The sequence below is a fragment of the Poecilia mexicana genome, unplaced genomic scaffold (genome assembly GCF_051168715.1).
Source record: "Poecilia mexicana isolate PSO_F unplaced genomic scaffold, ASM5116871v1 scaffold_22, whole genome shotgun sequence".
NCBI lineage: Eukaryota > Metazoa > Chordata > Actinopteri > Cyprinodontiformes > Poeciliidae > Poecilia > Poecilia mexicana.
Window position 1 is genome coordinate 13202733 of NW_028263391.1, and position 22070 is coordinate 13224802.

General features: G+C 40.1%; 1 protein-coding gene across 6 annotated transcripts in view; it reads right to left on the reverse strand.

Annotated features, from left to right (window-relative positions):
• daam2 (dishevelled associated activator of morphogenesis 2) overlaps nucleotides 1-22070 on the reverse strand; it is a 111402-nt gene that overhangs the window by 3058 nt on the left and 86274 nt on the right. For 3 of the 6 annotated variants that reach the window (XM_088002911.1, XM_014992730.2, XM_088002916.1), the window contains exons 7-25: nucleotides 20807-20917; nucleotides 20477-20580; nucleotides 20338-20404; nucleotides 20131-20248; nucleotides 19882-20020; nucleotides 17139-17197; nucleotides 16867-17051; nucleotides 16038-16343; nucleotides 15316-15423; nucleotides 13963-13992; nucleotides 11975-12081; nucleotides 10543-10627; nucleotides 9822-9928; nucleotides 9328-9416; nucleotides 7146-7314; nucleotides 4019-4126; nucleotides 3847-3907; nucleotides 3479-3610; nucleotides 25-195 (exon numbers count right to left, since the gene is read on the reverse strand). In XM_088002911.1, the coding sequence (XP_087859037.1) occupies nucleotides 25-195; nucleotides 3479-3610; nucleotides 3847-3907; nucleotides 4019-4126; nucleotides 7146-7314; nucleotides 9328-9416; nucleotides 9822-9928; nucleotides 10543-10627; nucleotides 11975-12081; nucleotides 13963-13992; nucleotides 15316-15423; nucleotides 16038-16343; nucleotides 16867-17051; nucleotides 17139-17197; nucleotides 19882-20020; nucleotides 20131-20248; nucleotides 20338-20404; nucleotides 20477-20580; nucleotides 20807-20917 (2256 nt within the window). The remainder of the gene's footprint in view (nucleotides 1-24; nucleotides 196-3478; nucleotides 3611-3846; nucleotides 3908-4018; nucleotides 4127-7145; nucleotides 7315-9327; nucleotides 9417-9821; nucleotides 9929-10542; nucleotides 10628-11974; nucleotides 12082-13962; nucleotides 13993-15315; nucleotides 15424-16037; nucleotides 16344-16866; nucleotides 17052-17138; nucleotides 17198-19881; nucleotides 20021-20130; nucleotides 20249-20337; nucleotides 20405-20476; nucleotides 20581-20806; nucleotides 20918-22070) is intronic. The other 3 variants (XM_088002912.1, XM_088002914.1, XM_088002913.1) reach the window with 3 other exon arrangements.

Consider the following 22070-nt stretch of genomic DNA (forward strand, 5'->3'; position numbering starts at 1 on the left):
CGTTGCCTCTGAGGAGAGCCTCACCATGGCCTCCATCCGTGCCCTCCGCTCTTCCTCCTCCTTGCGCCGCTGCATGTTTTCCAGGTCCTGCCGAGCTTCGCTGAACGACTGCAAGAAGGTGTCAAAGATGCCGAAGAAGTCGTCAGGCTGCATCCTCCCTTCTTCTTCTCCAAAGTGCTTCAGAGATTTGGCGAACTACAAAGACAGATGTTGGATTTTAAGGTAAGAATGAATGCACAAACTGAATCTTCTGACCCAGATTTCCCAGAATCAACCCAATCGGTCATGCATATGTACGCCCTTCAAAATAAACTCTGGTATGTGAAATTCATTTTCTTAAATGCTGCAGGAACACACACATCGGAGCAGGGCTGCTTGATTTGACCACCGTATGTCCACACAGTCCTGTTCAAGCTGTTCGGTGCTTGGCGCCAGAACGCCGCCCGGAGCCAAATGTTCCGACACAGTCGGCTCTGTTCTGCAGTACAGATACGTCTTCAAGTAGAAATAACTTCGGTCCACTTTTCTTCAGTCAAGTTCTTAAGTCTTAATATGTAAACAAAAATGAAAAATAAATATTTTTCTCATCAGTTACTAGTTTGTTGGCTAATACAGAAGCTAGAAATAAAGATACGTGCGACTATAACTTCATACAGTTTTTATTTTTATGTTTTAAAATTACTTTTATTTATTTCTTTTGCTTTATTTTCCCCCCCATCCGACAATAGAAAGTATGTTAATACCAACAGTTTTACCAACTGGTGGAGGGTTGAGTGTGCAATTAGCTTTTAAAGGTAACAGAACAATGGCCCCAGTAATGAGCTTAATAGCAAAGCACTGCTAAGAATTGGTTAATTTAAATGCCATGTTTGAGTTTTCACCTAGTCTGTGGTGAGACTTGGATCATTTTTATTGCCACTTGCTCATTTTACAACTTGGGACTTTTTTTTAAAGGTATTAACAGATCAAAGAAATACAGATGTTAAATATAAATCTATACTAATTAGAAGAAAAGCTTCTTTCATCCAAAATGTTGGAGGAAATTGAGTGACTTAAGCTAGGCAGTAAAATAATCAAGTAGAAAGCAAAAAATGCAGCGTGCCTTTTCCGCTTCTATGTGGGTGTCGAGTGACAGAACATCTTAAAATCCCTCTTGTTTATAACCGTCTAGTTTTCTGTATGTGGTCTCAGCGCTGCGATGAAAAACACAGTTGCTCTTTTCTGAGGAAGCAAAACCATCCTGTCATTATGGGCCCAGTGTCCATGACAACAACCTCACCACCATCCCTCCCCTCTGCTTGTAATTATGTATCTGGTCAGAAGTGTTTCCTCTGGTCCCCCTCGGGATCCGAGCTAAATGGGTAAACAAAAACACTCAATGAACGAAGGAATATGATTTTCATTGCGTCAGGCAAAACAAAGCAAAGGAGTGTCGTCCTCCTCTGAAAGCACTTAGCATTTCTCCACTTGGTTTAGCTACTTTAGTGACTAGTCACTAGCTTAGCTAGTTTAGTGACTAGCTAGAATGGTCACTAAACATTTGAGAAAATTTAAGCTTGAAAATACAAAAAGAACAATTGGTATAATAAATAACAAAAGGGCATAAAAATTCCAGGGCATCATGAAAAATGCTTGAGCTGTACGAACTTACAAAATTTTTCCTGAACTTAACTTTCAAAAAAAATAATAATAATAATTTTGGTGAAAGTTCATAATTAGATATTCTGAACTTTAGAAGTTTAAGATGCATGGAATGAATATTTTAGAAAATGCAATAAGTCAAATTTGTCTTCAACATGCAAATATTTTAATTCATACTGTTTGTATGTAATTAAAAAAAAAATAACTTTGTAAAAATAATTTTTTGTTGCAGTTTTTCTTTTTTTACCAAATGGCGTCATACTCAATATGACGATGAAATATGAGCATGATTAGTTTTTTGCCTCCATTCACGTTTTTTTTAGTAAATAAAACAAACTTGGATAAGCAGATGGAGGATATATGCTTTGATGATTGCTCACTAATCTACAAATCATTTGAAGAAATTATTGTTGGCATGTTCTTACAAGATTAATTAAAGCTTACCAAAGATCCAGAAGTGCCACTTTTAAAAGTTCAGACCTTGCTTGCAGTACAAAAACTAGATTACATTTGCCAAAACATGGATATTTACAGCCCACTTGAGCTCGTAAATTTTGTTTTTAATCTAATTTTGAGTATCCTTCTTGGTCAGAAATAGAGACATAGAAGGTTTTATAGTTTAATAAAATACTTTGCTTTTTTTTAAAAAACAAAAAAACAAAAAAAAAAACCTCTAAGTGGTTGCATGACCTTTGCAACAGTAACCCTTTGTATTGTGCATAGCAATGCCCTGTTTCTGTAGCAGCCACACACATCTGTTGCCATGGAGTGTTATTAGTCTCTGTAGGCTGATCTGTTTGGTCATCCTTCACCTTCTTAAAGAAGAAACACACATCCCGACTTCCATATTTGTATTACACTGAAAGCCCACCAGGCCATCAGAGGACCTTGACAAACACCCACTTACCAACCACACAGAACATACACAGCTGTGTGTTTGGAGTCTGGGCCGGAGAACACAGGTTCTTTTGTTTTACTGCACTAACTGGTGCCCTATTCTTCCCAGTTCGTCTCCCGTGACGTCCAAACTATGTTCCCCTCCAATATTCACCCCTCCTTGAGCAAATAATTAACCAAAAGGGAGGCTCTGCATGAAACCCATGAACCTGGTTTCATGTCTTTTTCTCCCATCTGTCTTGAAACCTGTTGATTCTTCTGAGAAATACAGCTGTTCAGCTCTTCAACACTGTCGTTAATTAGAGAGGATAGACTGTGCAGTACAAATGTAAAAATCTGTGCCGAAGCACCGCTCCGTGAGATTTAAAGGCGTTCAGAGCGCTAAATGCGAGCTGGAGCACCGACAGCCGGCAAATTAAACATATTCCCATAAATCTTTTCAACACCGACTTACTCCAACACTCTCTCCATCCCACTGACGTCTTCAGCTGACACACTTCCTACCATACATCAGTACTTGAGCCAGCGGAGTTCAAAAGGCCAGTTGTTCCACTTGTAAATGGAAAGAGAGGGGATTTAAAACACTAACTTAAAGAGACAAAGAAGACGTGGGAGGAAGGGGGATTCCCGAGTAATCTTTCAATTCTGGGTTTCCCAGCCCGGCTGAAATCGCCCCGCAGGACTCAGAGGGACGTCCAGAGGCTTCACGCTTCTCAGATTCCGCCTTTTTTTTTTTTTTTTTGCTTTATTCCTCAGTCCGCTTGACATACAGGCTTGTCAGCGAGGATGACTGGCTTCGGATCCACCACAGCCACCCACGTGGACATACGAGCTTTCGCTCTTATGGTCTCTTAAATTCACCCAGTCTTTCATGTCGACACGGCAAGAACAGATTGAAAAACCGATGACATCAGTTTGCTCCAGAAAGTTATTGAGTTACCTTTTCCTTGGCTTCACTCAGCTGGTCCTCCAGTTCAGAGAAGCTAAACCCCGCCACGGTGATGAAGTCACCGATCACAGCCACAAACTTATCCCCGCGTTCCCTCATCCTGCTCTGCTGGTAGTGCAGCTCCTGGTGAGAAGCGACAGGGACACGAAAGCTTGTCACTGAGAGTTTACCAAACGGCTAAATGAATTATAATTGCTCCAGTCTCCTGTGCGCGACACGGCCGTGCTGCAGAGCGCCGAGCGTTAGCGGCGTTTAAACACCTCAGCGTGCCGTACATCACTGTTTCTGCTCAAAAGCATAATTACAGGCAGCAGAAGAACCAGCGGGAGGGAGAAGGAAACTAATTCAGCCCAACTCACCGCCTCGAGAGCCTTCAGCCCGCTTTTGATGTTGTGCACTTCTTTTTCCAACTCTGACAAACTGAGGAGAAAGAAGATCAACAAATGTTTCCAGTTATCAGTCATAGTTTAGTAGATTGCACCTTGTGTTACAAAGTTGACGCTGAAGTTTGGGGGGTAGGAATATTCTTACTTGACTTTGGCGGCTTCAGGCACGCTCCTGAGGTCTTCCTGGATGTACAACGTGTCTGGGTAGTTCTTCTCAAAGATCATGATCAAGTAGTGCAACATGGTGATGTTCCTGTTGCATTAAAAGCAATGTTTAATTTGATTAAAATAAACATTTGATCTGCATTAAAAAAAAAGAGAAAAGTTTTCATCTGTCTGTCAGTAAAAATCCAAATGATCAAAGATTCACAGACTGGAAAAAGAACAACCAGGTGTGAACAATACCACTGTCTGCCTGTAGTAAGCTGTCCAAACTTTGACCCTAATTTTTTTTTCCCCTGCAAAATTTCATTTTATTCTTCCCACATTCTGTATTTTTCTGACAAAAAAGTACCTAATCAACAACTTTTCTTGAGATTTCAGAAAGCCCCAGTTAACTTCAAGTAATTTTGTCATAAAAAAGTTGAGCACCAGCTCAATATGAAAAGTGTAAAAACACCTGAAGACTGGGTCTGGACTCATTTGGTCCGGATATGGACAGGCTTTCAGACTTAGGAAATTCTCTAAATATAATTTAGTTTTTATTGGAAAACTTACTGATTGTTATTTAATTTCAAGGTGTGTAGAGTAAACTACGCAGAAATCTCAACTTTTGGTCTCACAAACATCATCACTTTGTTTTATGACACTTGTACCAGAACATAAGCTCATATTATTGTGGATTTTTACGACTTTTGTTTTTCTGAGTCCAGCTGAACTGTTGACATGCCAACATGCTGCTCAATCTAATAATCACGTTCAATGAACAAGATTATTATGCTTTCAGAAATCTTTCTTTTCTTGGCAATAATAACTAATGTTTCAACGTTAAATATATCCTGCACAATAACAAGAAAAAGGTCCATTTTAAATGATTTTTTTTAGAGTTAATCTGAACAACAAGTATCGGTATGTTTCAATATTTTTAAAAAATGCAACGCAGTCGTGTGACACACATTCTAAAAATCTCTTCAATAAGATTCAACATTTGCTCTAAATTTTTTAGGAGAACTTGTTTCTTGGCACATTTGTCTGTGTAGAGGTTGTTGATTAGTTACCGTGGTAACACACCTCTAAATAGCAGCAAGGCCCCGAGGAAGCGATGCGATAATTACAAATATGACATTCTTCTGAAAATATCAATGCTCCCACTTATTCCCTCACAAGTACCGTGTTCGGAGAGAGTTGGATAGTATAAAGTTTCATATGCTGGATCCAAACACCACAGTGCACAGAAGAAAATTAGGTCATGGAGGCAGTGGAGTAAGAGTGCTGTGCTTCAATTCATCTCCCTGTTTATATTAAGACGCATCTGAGTCACTGGAAATCATGCCAGTAGTGCCTGTTTCCGTGGCAACGCCGATGGCTCGGACAGCATTTCATTACTGTAAAGAGAAAAGAGCTCCCACACGCCGTTTGTTCGAGCGAATCTATCGCCGCTGCAACACGCTGAAGTGGTTTCATATTTTTCTGTCAATTTCTTTCAAGACTCTGAGTTAACTGTTGTAGAAACCAGCGGATGGCGAAGGAACACTGAGCAGAGGCACTCTTTGTTCATTCTTTAGAGGAGTTTTCCAGCTCTAGTTGCCTTTATTTGCTAGCGAAATGACAGGAAAGCGGGTTGTGAGAGAGGGGGAAGACATCCAGCAAAGGCCAACGGGCCGGGACTCAAACCCAAAACGCAGCTGGTTCATGTCCTCTGTACATGGGTGGCGAGCTTTACCACAGGGCCTCCTCTGTTCGTTCTTTTATTTTCTCATAATTGGCTTAATATTTAAATGCTAATGAGATGAGATTTGCTTTTATGACAGGCTAGAGATTTAATTTTTTTTCCCCAATTTCAAGTCTCCGATGACTGAAATGAACATTTTCACATTGGATTCTGGCCATCTGCTCTCCCCATAACATTGAATTGCGGTAGATTATTGGTTATATTGCTATATTGGCTTACTGCTACCTTAAAGAATTGCCAGAATAAAGGGTTTCTAATCAAAACAGGTTTTATTTTCACTTGGGTAGAATATCTTAATGGTGTCTATAGAGGTTTCTGTTAAAACAATAAAAGAAAAAAAAAATCAATCAAGCAGCTGCATGTGATCCAAAAGACACTGTTCTGCCAAACACCAGTCCTTAAATCACTACTCTGACTACTTGTTTGTAAAAAGAAACTCAGGATATTTATAAGACACTCAATGGTCTTGGACCTAGATGGATTCCAGAGATGCTGCTCAAACCATACAGACCTCGCAGGTCATCAGAAAGGTCTTCACTCTGTTTTCCCAGGACCAGAATAAGAAAGATGAGGTACAACGTCATCTCTACGCTAATAAGCTCTGACACAAACTTCCTGAAAACCTGAGATACTATTGGTTCCTTTAAATCTGGACTTAAAATGTTTTTTATTAAAGCTTAAATACTATTTTATAAGTTAAATAAGTTTTGCAGTTTAGATTTCATACTCATGTTATATAGATATTACTCATGATATACATATTAATCTATATCATGTTTAATGTGTATGTTTTGATGTGTTTTAGTTGGTTTTATCTCTTTTCCCTTGTTTTCCTATGAAGCACTTTACATTAACGTGCGAACAAGTAGTGCAAAAAAAAGAGCAAATTCATGAAGTTATTTACCTAATTTTAAGTACAAATGCCACATATGTTCAAAGAAAAATAGTAGAAATTATGCAACATCAGCTAATGTCATATTTTGAAATGAATGAAACATGGAATAGAAGTTTTTACATATAAATGGTAAACCTTGTTACAAGATAACAGAATACAGAGCTAGGCATAAAATACTGGTGAAAAAGATTACCTAATGTTTGAATGAATTGAATAAGAATTTCAATATTTTGAAAAGCCAGAAATATCTGTTCGTGATGATTCTAGATTGAGATGTAGGAGGAAAGTTACATTTGAAACCATCGTTCAAAGACCACAGCAGCTGTGGTCTCCTGCAGTCTTTCCCTGCTCTCCTTCTATGTCAGAAGTTTTAAGAGTTTGAATCTGAGTCAAATCTTAAAATATTTTGTTTTGTAACAAGCTAAGGTCTTAGACTCAGGTCGTGACTGCTGCAGCAAGGCTCAAGTCCCCCCCTCTGTTGCCCACCTGTCTATGCTCGACTTGGTGTCGACGATCTTGTTCAGGCTGGAAACCTTGAATCCGAAGGCGTTCCCCCGCTGGCCCTTGTTCATGAAGTTTCCAAAGGCCAGCACCACCTCCAGGACCTGAGTCAGACGCTTGCTCCGGACCACCTCCACGGAGGCGTTCAGGATGGCTGCAGAAGAACGTGGAGAGAGGAAAAACAGCTGCTGAGATCATGATTTAAACTTGTTCAGCTTTGTCTGTTACATAACAAACTGGGCTTAAATTATTCCTTCCACTCCGTTACTCCACTCAAACACCACAGAGACGCAGGAGCTTCAAATTCGACTCCGTGTTCCCCCAGAATTTCCTTTATTTTTAACATCATTCACGATGAGTGATCGGTATTCTCCATAACAACTGGGCAGCTTGGTGGGAAAAGTATCCTGTCCTTCCATCAGTGAAACAGCAAGAGGGGAAAGGAATACACTGAACATGAGCCAACTCTGTCTGTTTCATTTCCCCTGAGAAAGGAGCGTCTGGCAAAGTGCAGGTGGTTCCCCGTCTCCGCAGAGGAAACCATCAGCGTAACTGTGAAGATCATTAACAAACATCATATTGTTATTGTTACACTTCTTCGTGTTGTGATGAAGCATGGGAACTGTTCTCCTGGCTCTGGCCGATGGAGCCGTCTTCTAAAAAAGGCTCCCATTGAACAGGCTGGGTGGTCTGCAGACTTACAGTCTAATCTGCAGTATGTGACAAAATTATATGAATAATAAAACAAAATGAGATTTTTTCTTCTTCTTTTTTTGAACAGTGCGGTCCGGGGACTTTTGGATCCAACAACAGCAATTGTGAAGGTTTCTCTTCTCTTCTCTTCTCTTCCCGCGCCAGCTGAGAGTGAAATGTGTGTCAGAATATATTACCCTGACCTCAGACCAGAAGGAATCGAGTTTCTCAGAAGAAATTATGCAGCACAAACAGAATCGAACTGACAGTGCGAATAAAAACGCCGACAATAAACAGTGTGATGTTCTCATCAAAGTAACCCTGGCTCTAAAAGCTGCAGCGACAACTCGGTCATGGATATCCGTGCATGCACACACACAAACACACACACACACGCGCACTGGAAAGCTTTTTCCCTGACATCTTTGAAGTGAGATTCAGGTTCACAGGAGATGCTGTCCTCTCTCAACGTGAGCCAGCTTTCCAAAACAGCTTCCATGGTAACACGGATGCTGGGTGAGAGAGGGAAAAACTGCATAAAACCAGCATGCGCACACACATGCATACAACCATGCAATCTCATTTAAAAGCATGCTCCTTAATAATTTATGTCCAGCTTCAAAATATATTTTTTACATTTTCACCTTCGTCTGCTCACAAGTTGCAAAAAGTCACCTATTGGACAGCTGCGTCATACATAAAATCATAGCTGCATCATTTTATTTCATGGTTATCAACAGGTTATCAAGTCTGCGCAAATATCAGCAAAATTCAAGTAGAGATGTTTCAGTTTTCCAACTGTATTTGGATCAAGTGCCTCGTTAAACGGTACCAGACTTCAGCTACTTTAACATCTCTCCACTGTGTTCTTCATCCCTTCTTTCTGCTAAGGCTTGAGATGAACTAAATCTGCAAACATAAATCACTGATAATCGCTTTTGCTGGTTAGATTCACATCCAAGTCGATCCTGACGTCCTCCGACTTGCACATCGACAAAGAACAATCTCAAGCGGTTCTTAGGCAGCTGCAGTTTGCAGGTCCAGATGCTGCAGGAGTTCTCCAACAACTGCACAGCCTCGAGAAACGATGGGAAAGATCTGGCTTCAATCTGAACCCACTGGTGGAGATGTCGACTCAGCAGCTGTATATTTAATAGAATCTTAATTTGATTAGATCGAATTTTCTCAACATATCCAAAGAGAAATACTTTGCACCTTCTGCCTCGAGATCGGCTAACGGCTCATCTGCTCTGAATATCTAAAAATGTTTTTCAAACAAAGACATTGTTGAGCCGCAAAATGATACCCGCGAGTCAAGACGAACTGCAGTGTTCATGGTTATGTGTTTATAAAAGTTTTCTTGTGCAATAGTGATTGATTCCTTGTTTAAATTATAAAACTATCCCTTTTATAAGGCGACCGACTGCAGAGGCATTAATTCACCGAACCACTGAACTATCATGTTTGTCCTTACCTTCAACCTTAGGCTTGGTTTCAGCTAAACGCTCTGCAAACTTCTTCTTAAAGAACAGAGCCTGTAGTCTCTGCTGGTAGTGGTCAATTCTGACGGGAAGAACAAAGAAACGAGAGGAGGAGAGATTAGCAGGGGTCAGTTACATTTGTCTTTAGGGGGAGCAAAACTTCAAATGTTACAAGTCAGTGAAATGTGCAAAATCCCCTTTCTCACTTTACACTCTTTTCTAAAGCATCCAGAGGGCTCTTGTCAAAGGACGAGATGACAAATGGGGATGTAAAACTCGACTAAAGGTTCACCAAAGCAAGGAGGGAGAGTTTCAAAGAGAGACGAGAGGTATTAAATGCCTGACCACAGGAGATGAAGTCAAGTAGGAAGCATTCAGGACTTCTGCTACATAATGAATCAAGCTAACGCTCGGTACATTTTCTTGACGAAGCTGGCTTAAAACAGAAATCAAAACCACCCTCTCACACAAAGAGCATCACAGTTACCTGCTCATCTCAAAGAGGAAGCGGTCAGCTCGGGCCATCCTCTCCAACTCATGTTTATGCTCTTCTAAAAGATCTATGTCACTTTTCTCAGGGACAAATTTAAGCAGCTGGAAAAGATGCAGAAGCAATGTTTATTAGAACCACAATAGCTCCAAGTTTGAGCTGCAACCACTTAAAGTTCATCGACAGTAATTTTCCTCAAAGAAATAGTAAACAGATGCATGTGACTCTCTAAAACCACAATCAGTTTCAGTATTTCCTTTTTACCCAAATAGGGTTCAAATTATGTCTATGACACATTACAGGTCTTTTTAATTACATGGTAATTCAATTGTATTTTACTGCCATTTAATTAATGGTAGTTAATATAAATATAATTAATTAATACTAATTAATTGTATTATATCTAATAAGTGCTTTGTTTGCATTTATTTTGATGATAAAGCTGTTTGTGTTTTAAAATTGACAATATCAGAGCCAGGTTTCCATCATCTAATAAAAAAAAAATAAAAAAATACTTGACTCACATTTAAAAGCACTAGGGAATCTTTAAATGATCCAAATTTAACTAAATTAACATTTTAATTGGGGGAGAATTCAGGCCCCTGAAAGCTTTCTGTTAATTTTGAACATCTGCAAACCATTCTCCTACTAATTTCTGAATAACCTATAAAATCTAGCTGCCTTGTAAAGATCCTGATCGTCACGAAGGGACACATACCTGCTCCAACATGTCTTTGGCTAGCTCCTCCCTCTCATCCATCTCTAGTATCGCCCTTTTGATTTCTTCATTTGTCATTTTCAACCTGCAGGGAAGCAAAATGCACTTTAATGACATCAAATGCGAAACACAAACACAAGCGTCCTGATAGTGGCGATCTGAGCACCAGTCTGGACAGCTCCACTCTCACCCCCTGAGAGCACTGCCAGCTGTTTTCAGACGTACGTGCGCTGGGCTTCGATCAATAACAGCATTGTCAGTACGCGCATCAAAGCTGTATTGACCATCTGCTAACCCCATCTGGGTCAGTCTGTTATTGACACGAAAGAGAGTGCAGGGAGCGTGCCGCTCTTTTGTCAGACGCACAAAGGACTCAGGAAGCCCGTTTATTGATCTGTAGAGTGGGGTCACCGTTTAAGCCCTCCAAGGGGGCCCCGGGACCACTGCTGTTTGGGGATTTAAATGGGGAACATATTGTCAAGTGGATCTCAAAAGACAGCAATGGATTCAGCTTCAGATGTAGCGTGACCCCTTTGGGAGAAGGGTCAATTAATGCATCTTTGATGCGAGTTAACGTTGACACCGATAGCACTTGAATGTTTAATTATAGACTGAATTTCATATCGTGCACTGCTTCCGGATAAATTCTCTCTTGGCTGGAGCAGCCAACACATTTTGTGGCGTAAACAGCTGCTTATATGAATAGCCTATTATGAAGAAGCACAGCAAAAACTCAATGGATGGCTGCAGGGTCTTCCTTAATGTGGGACAAACAACTCAGGTTCAGATTATGTCAAGTAAGGATTATTTATGTTTTAAATTACTGGAAACATTACAAACCAAACCTATTTGTTTTTATAGGTGGACTACTGCATTTAAAGCTGCAACACACTCCAAAATAAGTACTGGAAAAACATTTAAATTCAGTAGACTTAAATGTAGTTCAATATATGGCTTGTATAAAGAAGAATTAGACCTCGTAACGTTTATTATCCGAGTTGCTTCCAGGAGTGATAATAGATGATTGTAAACATGGGCAAGGAGATCTCCTGTAGCAGTTTGTGTTGCAGCTTGTTTTCTTTTTTTCGTCCTGATGCATTGATATTACTGGAGCTTCCTTGAACTATTTAATGATCTTATCCTGTACATCTCTTTTCATTTTAATACAATTATTTTTAGTAGTTTTTGCCCGCCACAAATGTGTAGTGATACCGAAGACTCATTGTTTATCTCCGATCTTCTAACATTCAGCTCAACATTAAGCTGGATTTAATTCTCTGACAAACAAAACATCAATGTATTTAGGGCTTGAAAATGTGGGAGTTGATTAAAAGTGAAGATCAATTAGGTCAAGAAAACTGAACATTAAGTCACTTTAACATGGTGATAATTTTAGTTGTACAAGAGCAGCTCCTCAATTCGGATCGCTTACTTTGAAAGCAAGATGACGCAGTTCTGAGCACGTCTGCCATCGATGACCGACAGCTCTTTGACCTTCCGTGTGCTGACGTAGATGTCATCCATAGAGCCAGTCTCTTTCTGTAAAAAAATAAAATAAAGAGAAAAGGGCTTTAATTTGTAGCTCAGATTAATGAGTATTCACATAAAATCCACAGCACACACATTAACATCTCCTCCTCACTTCTTTGCAATATCTTTAACTGATCGAGGAAAGCTTTTCTGGGACTTAACAAGGAGTTAATGAAGAGACATGACTCGAAACAGCCGAGGGAAACTAGAAGGATTTAGCACTTGCTTCAGGTCAAGTTACCTTTGGATACAGAGAGAGCTTACACAAAGAACAAGGATCAGAAGCAGGCCTTCACAATGCAACACCTCATCAGAAACTTCTCAGAGGAGGAGCAGAAATGCTGGTCCAATCAAAGCCCGTTAGATATGTTGGTTAACCTCACATAAATGTAGTATAAAAATCCCTGAAGCAAAGAATAAATTCTGAGAGAGCTGTTTGGGGCCTGCATGTTAAACACATTCTATTTATGGTGCAGGCTGGTTTCCTGCTCGCCAGAAAAATCTCTGTTTTCAGGGTTGCTGGGCATGACATATATAAAACAGATGTGGATTTTGAAGAAAGTGTCGTTTTTCTGCGTCCGTGCTGACCCGGGGTGTTTGGCAGCTGAGCGGGGTTGGCAACAGGTTAGGGGGACAACTCCCATCCACTGAAGCCGTTCAGAGCGCGCTCTCTCTCTCTCGTGGCTCACAGACGAGCGCAAGCTCTGCCAGACTGTTCGCCTCGTAGGCGCTGATACGACCGACTGAAAGGTTGAACTTTTCAATTGGTCACAAAGTGACATCAGCTGAAAGACGAGGTGTTGTGCTTTGGACTTTCGAGCAGAACCCTTAATAGTTTGCTTGTCTGGATGCGATAGCCAAAGGATCGTACGAGGTGAAGAAATATAAGTCAGTAATTATGGAAGTTATGTCAAAATGTCTTGTGATATACAAAATATTCTGTAAAATAAATTAATGCATTGTTTGTTAAAGTCATATTGGAACATAAAACATTTTGCTTTTAGTGAATCACAAAGTGGCTAATTCAAAAATATGTGAATAAACAGCACCGTACATCACAGCTAAGGTTATTACACATCAGGAAACAGATCTGGTCTTTACCAGATTCTACATTTATTGGATCTAACCACAAAGGCTCAAAAAAGTAGCCAAGGGTAGTTTATAAAACCACCTTTAGTGACTTTTTGCTATTCTTCTGCATGACTTTCGCAGATTTTCAGATTTTTGTATAAAAACTTTGGTCCCGTCTCCTTTCCACATCATTCCTTCACTGATTACATCATCCGGTTTAGGATGAGCTTCGCATTCCAGACATATGACTTCACATCTGATTCTAGATTATTTTGGTGTTTGTGGTCAAGCTGAAGAATGAAAGATTACCCAGGTCCTGTTGCTGCAAAGGAAGTAAAAATTATCACCCTCCAACAATGTGCTAACTGAATTTGCTGGGGTTTTCTACTTCTGGGAGTTTGGTAGATGCTTTAAATATTTTTCACTTGTGAATATTTTCTCTGCTGAATTACAGATTTCAAACCGTTTAAAAATGGCCCTGTGAACTTTCCACAAATTAAAGTGTTCCAACAATATTTTGTCTTGGGTTATTGCTGGAGTCTTTCCACTTCGACATGTTTGACTTTTAGAGGCGACTGATGACGATGATCAATTATTTGTGTAGATTTTATTAGCAAAAGATGATTAGCAACTTCAGTAAGACACTTGGTTTTAATTTAAAATGGAGACTTTGAAAAAACAACATCACAGAAAATAATAAATTCAATGTGCGAAGCTGACTGCTGTTTGCCTGGCCGCTGCGAGGCAGAAGGCGAGGTGATGAAAGCAGTAAAAGTGGATAACCATTGTGGTCAAGAAGCTCAAAGATGTTTAACTCACCTGTTTGAAGGATTGGTTAGTTAGCAGGTCCTGCCCAGGCAGCCGGAGAGAGCAGGGACAAAAAAAGAAATTGAGAACACATGCAAAGATTAGCACTGAAGGCCGGAAAGGCAAAAGCAAAGAACTACTAATACTATATGCAAACTACAAGCTGAAGCTGGAAAGCTTTTGTGAGAGTAACAATGCTAAATTCTTCATGTTGTCTGTGGTTCAAAAGATCTGCATAAAAGGCTGAAAGATTAACACAAATAGATTTCTAGTTCGGATTTTGTCTTCTCAGACCGGCCACGGATGCCTTGGTGGTTTTAATTTTGACTGCATCTACATCAGTCTGACATGGAAAAACAGGACGATGAAATACGGCTGTGGCAGACAATTCTACAGAGTGCAAGTGTAAATAAAATACCATTTTGACAGAAAGAGCAATGAAAAGCTCTAAAACAAAAGTATGTCATGTATAAACACAGCATTACTGCCCAGTGAAATTTAAATTAAATTTGGCTCTTTCCAAACGGGAACTAGGCTGTCAAAGACAGGAAGATGTTGGGTTTTTATGCGACTGCATCCACTGGGATCAGCATTTAGGCAACGGCCAGTGCCAATAAAAACCTGCTCCGCACAAATAAATACCTGCAGTATATCACTGTCAGCAACAACCCCAAATGACCCATTCCTCTTTAATAAAAGCTTGCAAGGAGACACTGTGATTGTAACTGTCCGACTGCTGTAAAATGCATTAACTCAACAATGGCGATGCCTCAGTGGAGATGATTTAGTGCTCTTTAATGGAACCTTAAGGACCTCACTGATTACTAGAAACCAATTAGAACAAATTAACCCTCCACTTAAACTCATTTAAGTGGACAATATGTCTGTGATATAAGGCACAGTTTGTGCAACTGTACATTATATTATGGAATGAAAATAGTACAATTGATTCCCAGCAGAGAGGAGAGTGATTTGCTATGCATGGTTTGACATATGCCCAAGAGATGCACCAATTATGCTTTCAGCTCGTCTCTGTTTCAGGATGATTTACTCAATAAATCTGTTTATTTTCACTACATCTCAATAACAAGCTTTATGTTTTCTCATATTGTGACTCCCTGTGGGTTCAGCATTGACCTTGATTCAAGACCTGCCGTTGGTTCTCACACCAAAGGTTTGTGGACATCAGCAGAAGCTACAATGAGCCATTCAGCAGCCAACAGCTGCTCCTGTAAGCCTGAAGCTGGACCGTTTACGCTATAAAAGAGTCATTCGCATGCTCAAGCATACCAACACATACTCAGCATTCAACACACATACGCATAAGTGTAGTCAGGTATTTATAACCCACAAACAAATCCAAACCTGCTGTCTCTGGTACGCTGAGAACATCTTCTCTATGTCCTTCAGGTCCAGAACCTTGAACGCCCTCAGGTCATCAATTTCATTCCAGATGGTGCCGGTGATCATATTCTGAAAGAACACAGGATGGGGGTTATTGCTTTCACTCCAGTTGCAAAACAAACCACTACTTTATTTCAATGACTCAGTAGATGAACGCACCGGATCTTTGTAATTTTGTGTGCAAACTCACACAATTTGTAAAAGCAGCACATCAGCCTATTTATCATTGCAGTTAACTATTTTATGGAGATAAGCATGTGTAATAATGTTCACATCTAATCTATTCATGAACACAAATATACAGGGCATATTTGCATTATGCTCCTTTCTCTTTATTTTGTTTCTGATCCCAGTTTAGGCCTCATAAGTCTTATGAAATATGAAAGACCCTGATTAACCAAAATTCCTCTAGCCAGATTCAGGCATACAACATCATTTACTTGCTGCAGACCATGAACAGAAAAAAAATAAAAATTTTCAGTGGTCAAAGTGGGTATAAATTATCAACTAATGCATTGGGCACTACCACACCTCCAACAGTAGACAACACAAATTCACACCTTAAAAGTTGGGTGCGAAATGAGCAAATTTGAGATGTGTTTATCAATGGTGGTAGTCTTTTAAAATCATACATGTCAGTGTTTGCACATTACTACAGAACGTCTAAGGAAGTCTCGTCTCACGTCTCCTAATTTGCTCCAGTTGAAGGACTTCAGCGGATGAGACGGCTGAGGAATGGACTTTGACCGCATCATGTTCATGGAGTTGAATGAGGAGGGCATGGGAGGCGGCGGTGCTCCAAAAAGAGGAGGAGCTCCAGGTGGAGGAGGCGGTGCCCCGGGCGGAGGAGGTGGCGGGGGCGGCGGCGGGCAGCTGAACGGCAGTGGAGGCGGTGGTGGAGGAAAGCTGCCTGACATAGGTAGAGGAGGTGGAGGCACTGGTGCTCCAGGAGGTGGAGGGGGAGGCAGCATGGAAACACTGCTGCCCTGCTAAACGACAAAGGGTTAAATATTTTGAATGAAACCATTATCTCATCCAGGAGGAAATGGAATTAAACCTTTTATTTAAAGTAAAAATATTCTAATTATTAAACACAAAAGTGAAATCTTAACTTACAGTAATACTGCAGTTATGAAGGACTTATAAAATAGTTAACCAGTTATTCAACATAACTGTATATTAAGTGCTTACAGAGAAAATAACTGTTTATTTACCGTTTTAAGGGGATTATTTCTGTAATGCTTGTAAAGTTATATCCAATTTCAAGGTTAGAAGAGAATCGATCAGTAGTCCAGAGACTGGTGTGAGCATTTATGTTTTATATTCAATGAAACGATTGCAATAAAAACGTCTTACTATTTTCAGCCTATAAATGTAGTGGCACTATTTAGTTCGAGACATTTTAAGTGAAGATCAAACATACATGCATGGCAAACAGCGTCACAATTCCTTTGCCGAGAAATTCAGGAAAAGCCAGATGAGTGTAAGAACCAATAAAACATAAGTTCTTACTGCAAAGTCATTGATGCGCGACGACAAGTCGAGCACTTGCTCTCTGGCCGAACGCAGCTCCACGCCCTCACGTTGCAGCTTGTCCTTCATCTTGTTCAGAGTCTTCATCATCTCCTCCTTCTCCTGGGTCTTTGTCTCACACTCCCTCTCTTTCCTCTCCAGCTTAGCCATTAGCTCTGCATGGTCTGCAGTTCAACAAGAAGGCATAAAGGTGTTCACTTGATGCAGATTTTGTCCAGGAAATCCATGCAGGCTGGCAGCAAGCTCCTCACCTTTCCTGAACTTCTCGGCCTGCTCTCGCCACAATTTCACCTCATTTTCGTTGACCAGCCTGCGAAGTGGACAAAGACAAATAAGCACAAGGTTGCAGAAGAGTGCTCAACACGCGGGGTCAACTGCATTCCAACTGAGTCAAGCCGGGATGGTCCAAGGGAATTTAATCACTGACCTATTGATCAGTATCACTGATCAATAGGTTGACTTCCCTTATCAATGATGGGATTTGACCAGCATTGACTGAGTTGAAGCAGTTTGAAGCTTAGAAGGAAAACATTAGTGCTGGGATAAACCCTGCAGGGCTGAAAGTGGTTATGTTTTTTTTTTTTTTCAGGTATTATCTCTGGGACTTGATTGCGCTTGGAAATAGGTCATGTTATGCAAGATATCAGAGTTGAGAGTGGCGATAATGACATGAGACATATAAACTTAAAGATTAGCAACAGGATATTGTAAGACGCTGTTAAGGATGATGAAAGATTGGAAAGTGAAACCTTGAGGAGCGCTGGTAGCCTTGGCTAGAGATGAGAGAATAAACATGTTTCAGAAGCAATAATCAGACACTGCAAATTATGCTTCAGAATAACAATTGAAACAACCATTGAGTTTGATATTCTAACAGGTTAACAGCCCTACGCTATCAAAACATGAAAGTTTAGGTTATGAGAAAACAGGAAAAAGTTTGGGGGGATATTGGAAACTTTTGTAAGGCACCGTAACTGCTTTAGGGAACCGATTCACACTTAGCTGCTTTTACTAAGCAATTTAGAAACAAAATGCTCATTAATAAAATTAAGGTCTTTCTTAGCTTGATCGCGAAATCCTTTCTTTAATTACACCAGGAATGAATAAAACAAATCCTCTCTTCTTCATCAGCAGGTCAAACCTGCAGACCTTTACACTGCTGTGGAAAACTCTGATTTCCACAATGCTTTAATTTCATGCCCTGCACGCGTGTCCTTCACCGTCATCACGCTGACCGCAGATGATGGATGGCTTCTCCTGACAGTTGTTTTAACAGTTGCTCCAACAAGCCTCGCTTCTCCCTCTGCGTTTTCATGGCACGGGCCTTAACATTTTCACCCATTCGCTGTCAAGTCGACGCAATGTGGAACGATTCGTTTACGTTCCCCTTTTTCCAGGCGCAAATTACTCTCCGAGAGTTTATGGAAACACACAATAAGACTTTGGCCGAGGCGTAAAGTGAGTGGGTAGAGTTTGACCGATGTGGTGGATCAGTGATGGGCAGGAATGAAGGTTTCTGTGCGCTCCTGGAAAGGATTGCACTCAAGTGATTGCAAAAACAATGGTGGTTGAATTAGTGAACAAAGCAGGAGCTGTCAGGGGCCAAAAGTGAGCCACGCTACATGCTTTATGGTGCTTTCACCACAGAGACTAAACACATTAATCACCGATCAGGAGCTCAGTTTAAACATAACAAAAGTAAGGAGAAGACAGATGGTGAAAACAGGAAAGGAAGCCTGTCGGAAGAAGAAACTGAGGTGTTGTGGTGTATAGAACAAGGGCCTAAAAATCATCATCTAACCCTGCCAACAAAATGTATTAAATCAGCTGAAAACAACATCAGGTCAGTCTCTGAAATCAATGAGACCCTCCGCCGCAGACATCAGGAAATGTTAACGATCTTTTGGAAAGCATTCTTGTTGCGCAACAGCCACGACGACACATCCAAACCGCCAATTTATAATTCTTGCTTCTCCTGAATAAAATGATGCCGCCTCCTTGTTGCTTCCCTGACTGCTGAAGAGTGCTTGTTTCACTGCATCTCAACATGACTGACTTGGACAGACTATTAATGCGATTAGAGCAGGTTTCCTTTGATCTACGGCTCTTGCTTTCATGCCCAACTCGCGCTCTGAGTGGGGCTTCCTCAGAGTCGGCCACCGGCCCCCTGCTGCTGCCTTCAAATAGTCTCATCTTGTCTGAGAAGACCGAAGCCCCAGCTCCCAACACACCAGAGAGCCAGATTTAGTGAACCCTGGAAGGGCTGGAGTATTCCTGTTAAAGTTGATTTTATTCTAGAGTTTCTTTTTGTTGCATGATGGTGTTTTCATCAGGTTTTGGTCTTAGTGTTGAAGATTTAATCAAGAATCTTGATTCTTGATTAAATCAAGAATCATGCTTGAAAATGCTTTATTTCAGCATTTTCAAAGCTGAAATAAAGCTTTGAAAATGGTGTGAAGAGAGTAGTAAAACTATATTATTTACAACGTAATGATTGGCCAAAAACAAAACAAACAAAAAAAAATTTTAAAACACAAATTTAAGCCATTTGTTGTTTTACTTTAGAATATCTTTGAAAAAAATAATTTATTTCAAAGGGTGAACAAAGACTGCTTACACATAGTGGTACATTTACTTTTTTCTGATGACAATGTTGCATAAGACCCATAAAATATATTATTGATACAGAAATGTAATGCTGTTACCTAATTAAAAATAGGCAAACTGTTGACCTGAAATATTATTATTTTAATTTTTTTAAATTATTTTTGTAGTTTAATAAGATGCATGTGCAAGTAACAGCAGAAAAAAATCGGAATTCTTTTATGATTAAGATATAGTTATGCTATAGCACTAGATAAAGTTTAGTCTGTTGGCCTTATTCGAAGTTGATAGATCAGAAACGAGTACAAACGTCAAATTGGAATACTGTTGCTACCAGTTTATTGTTGAGCAGTATGAGCATACAGCAGTCTGAGGAATTTCTTCACTTACATGCGAATAATGTTCTTAACACTGAAGTTGTCGAGTGGGGAGACGTCTGGGTCCTCTCCCTTTTCGTCCTGCAGGACAATCTGCTGAAGGATCCTGTCTAAAAGCTGCCAGTGCTGCAAGCTGCAACCTCCACGTTTATCTGAAAACAAAGAGAAGCTCTTGTTTGTCACATTTGTGAATCCAAATGAACCCTGAGTGAACCTGTTCATCTGTACTGGAGATATTTTGGCCCATTTCTCTTCGACTCACAGGGCATCTGCAGGCAGTGCTGAAGGATCGAGAGAAGATGTGGGTAGGAATCTGTGTGGCTCAGCTTTTTCTTGATCAGCTCAAACATGGCACCAGCGCTCTTTGTGTCCACATGGGACTAACAAAGAAAAAAAAAGAAGATGTTTTATTTCTAACGCAGACCTAACTTTAAAATAAAATGATTTGATGTAAAAAAGAAAAACCCACTATATCAAATCTTTTGGCTAGCTCAGAGTCGTCCTCGTTTCTCACCATCTCAAAGAAGTTCAGATGTCTGGGAAAAGAAGCAAAACACTGTGACATTTATACATTTTGGAAAGCAGCACTACAGCAGAAGATCACTCACCTGTCCAGAGTGGCGTTATCGTGCTCTCGGAGTTTATCAATAACCGGCTGAATGCCCAGCATCAGGAACTCGTACCTCAAGTGGAGACGAAACTCAAGGTTGTCCTGAAAGCATCAGGCAGTACAACAATATTCAAAATACCTGCAACTGCAAAGTTGGAAATTATTTGGCAATATTTAATGTTAAAAAAACAAAAAAAAAACAAAACACGTGTGAATTTATTGATTGGTAAGAAACAGTGTCTAACAGCAGATTCAAGCTTATCTTATCATATGTTGAAAGAAACTACTGATGGATAAAACACAAAAACGTTGATTAGCACGTGCAGACCTCTCCGGCTCCAGCACTGAGCACCGCGTTGATGAAGGACATGATTGCCGTCTTCAAGTTGACTTCGTCCCTGTAGCGGCCAGTGCTTCTGTCCAGCTCATTGAGGAGCGTCTGGATATAAACGCATAAATGCAGTTCAGAGCTCAAAGAGTCAGATTCAAACTGTGATAATGAAGGCATGCTAAGGAACCCGTATTACACTGACAATATCAAAGAAAAGAAGGTGACACAGGGTCACTGCTCTTTAACCATCCATCCTTTGTTAAACTTACCCTAACATACTTCAGAACTTTAATCACAGCTCAAACCGACATTTAAAGGCTTCCAAAGCTCGCAATGATTCAGATCCTAAGGTGATAGTTTAGTCTGTCATGGTACAATTTACTGCAGACCCCCCAAGGGGACGTGTAAGATGTGGTTGTTGACTCATTCCTGCCACTTACTAAAGCACTCAACACTCTGCGACCTTGACAAGTTTTAAATCCATTGGCTTGTGTGCCTGACCCACGACCAACCAGTTGAGTTGCACAAGTGGCTAAATTTAAAATGACCACAGTGATGTAGGCAGGCATCTTGGGAAGTTTTCTTGTACCACAGACATGTGCTAGAGGTTTGAGCCATCACTTATTTCTTTCTATTTTAATTCCAAGGTGGAGGACTTGGTTTTAATTTGTCTGAAGCAAATTTTCTTTTGGCTTTTCAAATGTTTTTGTGAGTTGCCAAAACTAGACTAAAGTACACAAAAGAAACTGACCTTTGGATGCTGAAAATGTGACTATTCAGAAAAAAGTGCATCAGTCAATGTTTTGCGAAACCACCAAGCAAGAGATTAGGAACTAACTGGAGTCCAGAATTAATATCTAGACAGAAAATCAAATGTTGGCACAGCTAAGTTGTTTCAAAAGAATACAAAGACTCAAACTTAGCAAGCTTAGCAGAAATATGTAAGACTCAAACTGCTGTGATTATCATCTGTAAAGAGAAAGAAGTATTTACTGTGAAAGCCTGAAGACTTTACTAATTCTTATAGACTGTGACAGAATGAGAGAGAGCAAAACTGTTACCAGATAACAGAAAGGTTGAATGAAGTACTGTTTGCTCCAAATATGAAATTTAAAAAGACTGCTCACAATTGGAAGCCAGGAGTATTTTAAATACTGTTCTTCTGACATATGCTATGATCTGTAAAGAAAAATTTTGGCAATAATGGACATGAGAAGGTCAACGTGTTGCAAAAAAACCCCATAGATTTTTCTGTTAAGAA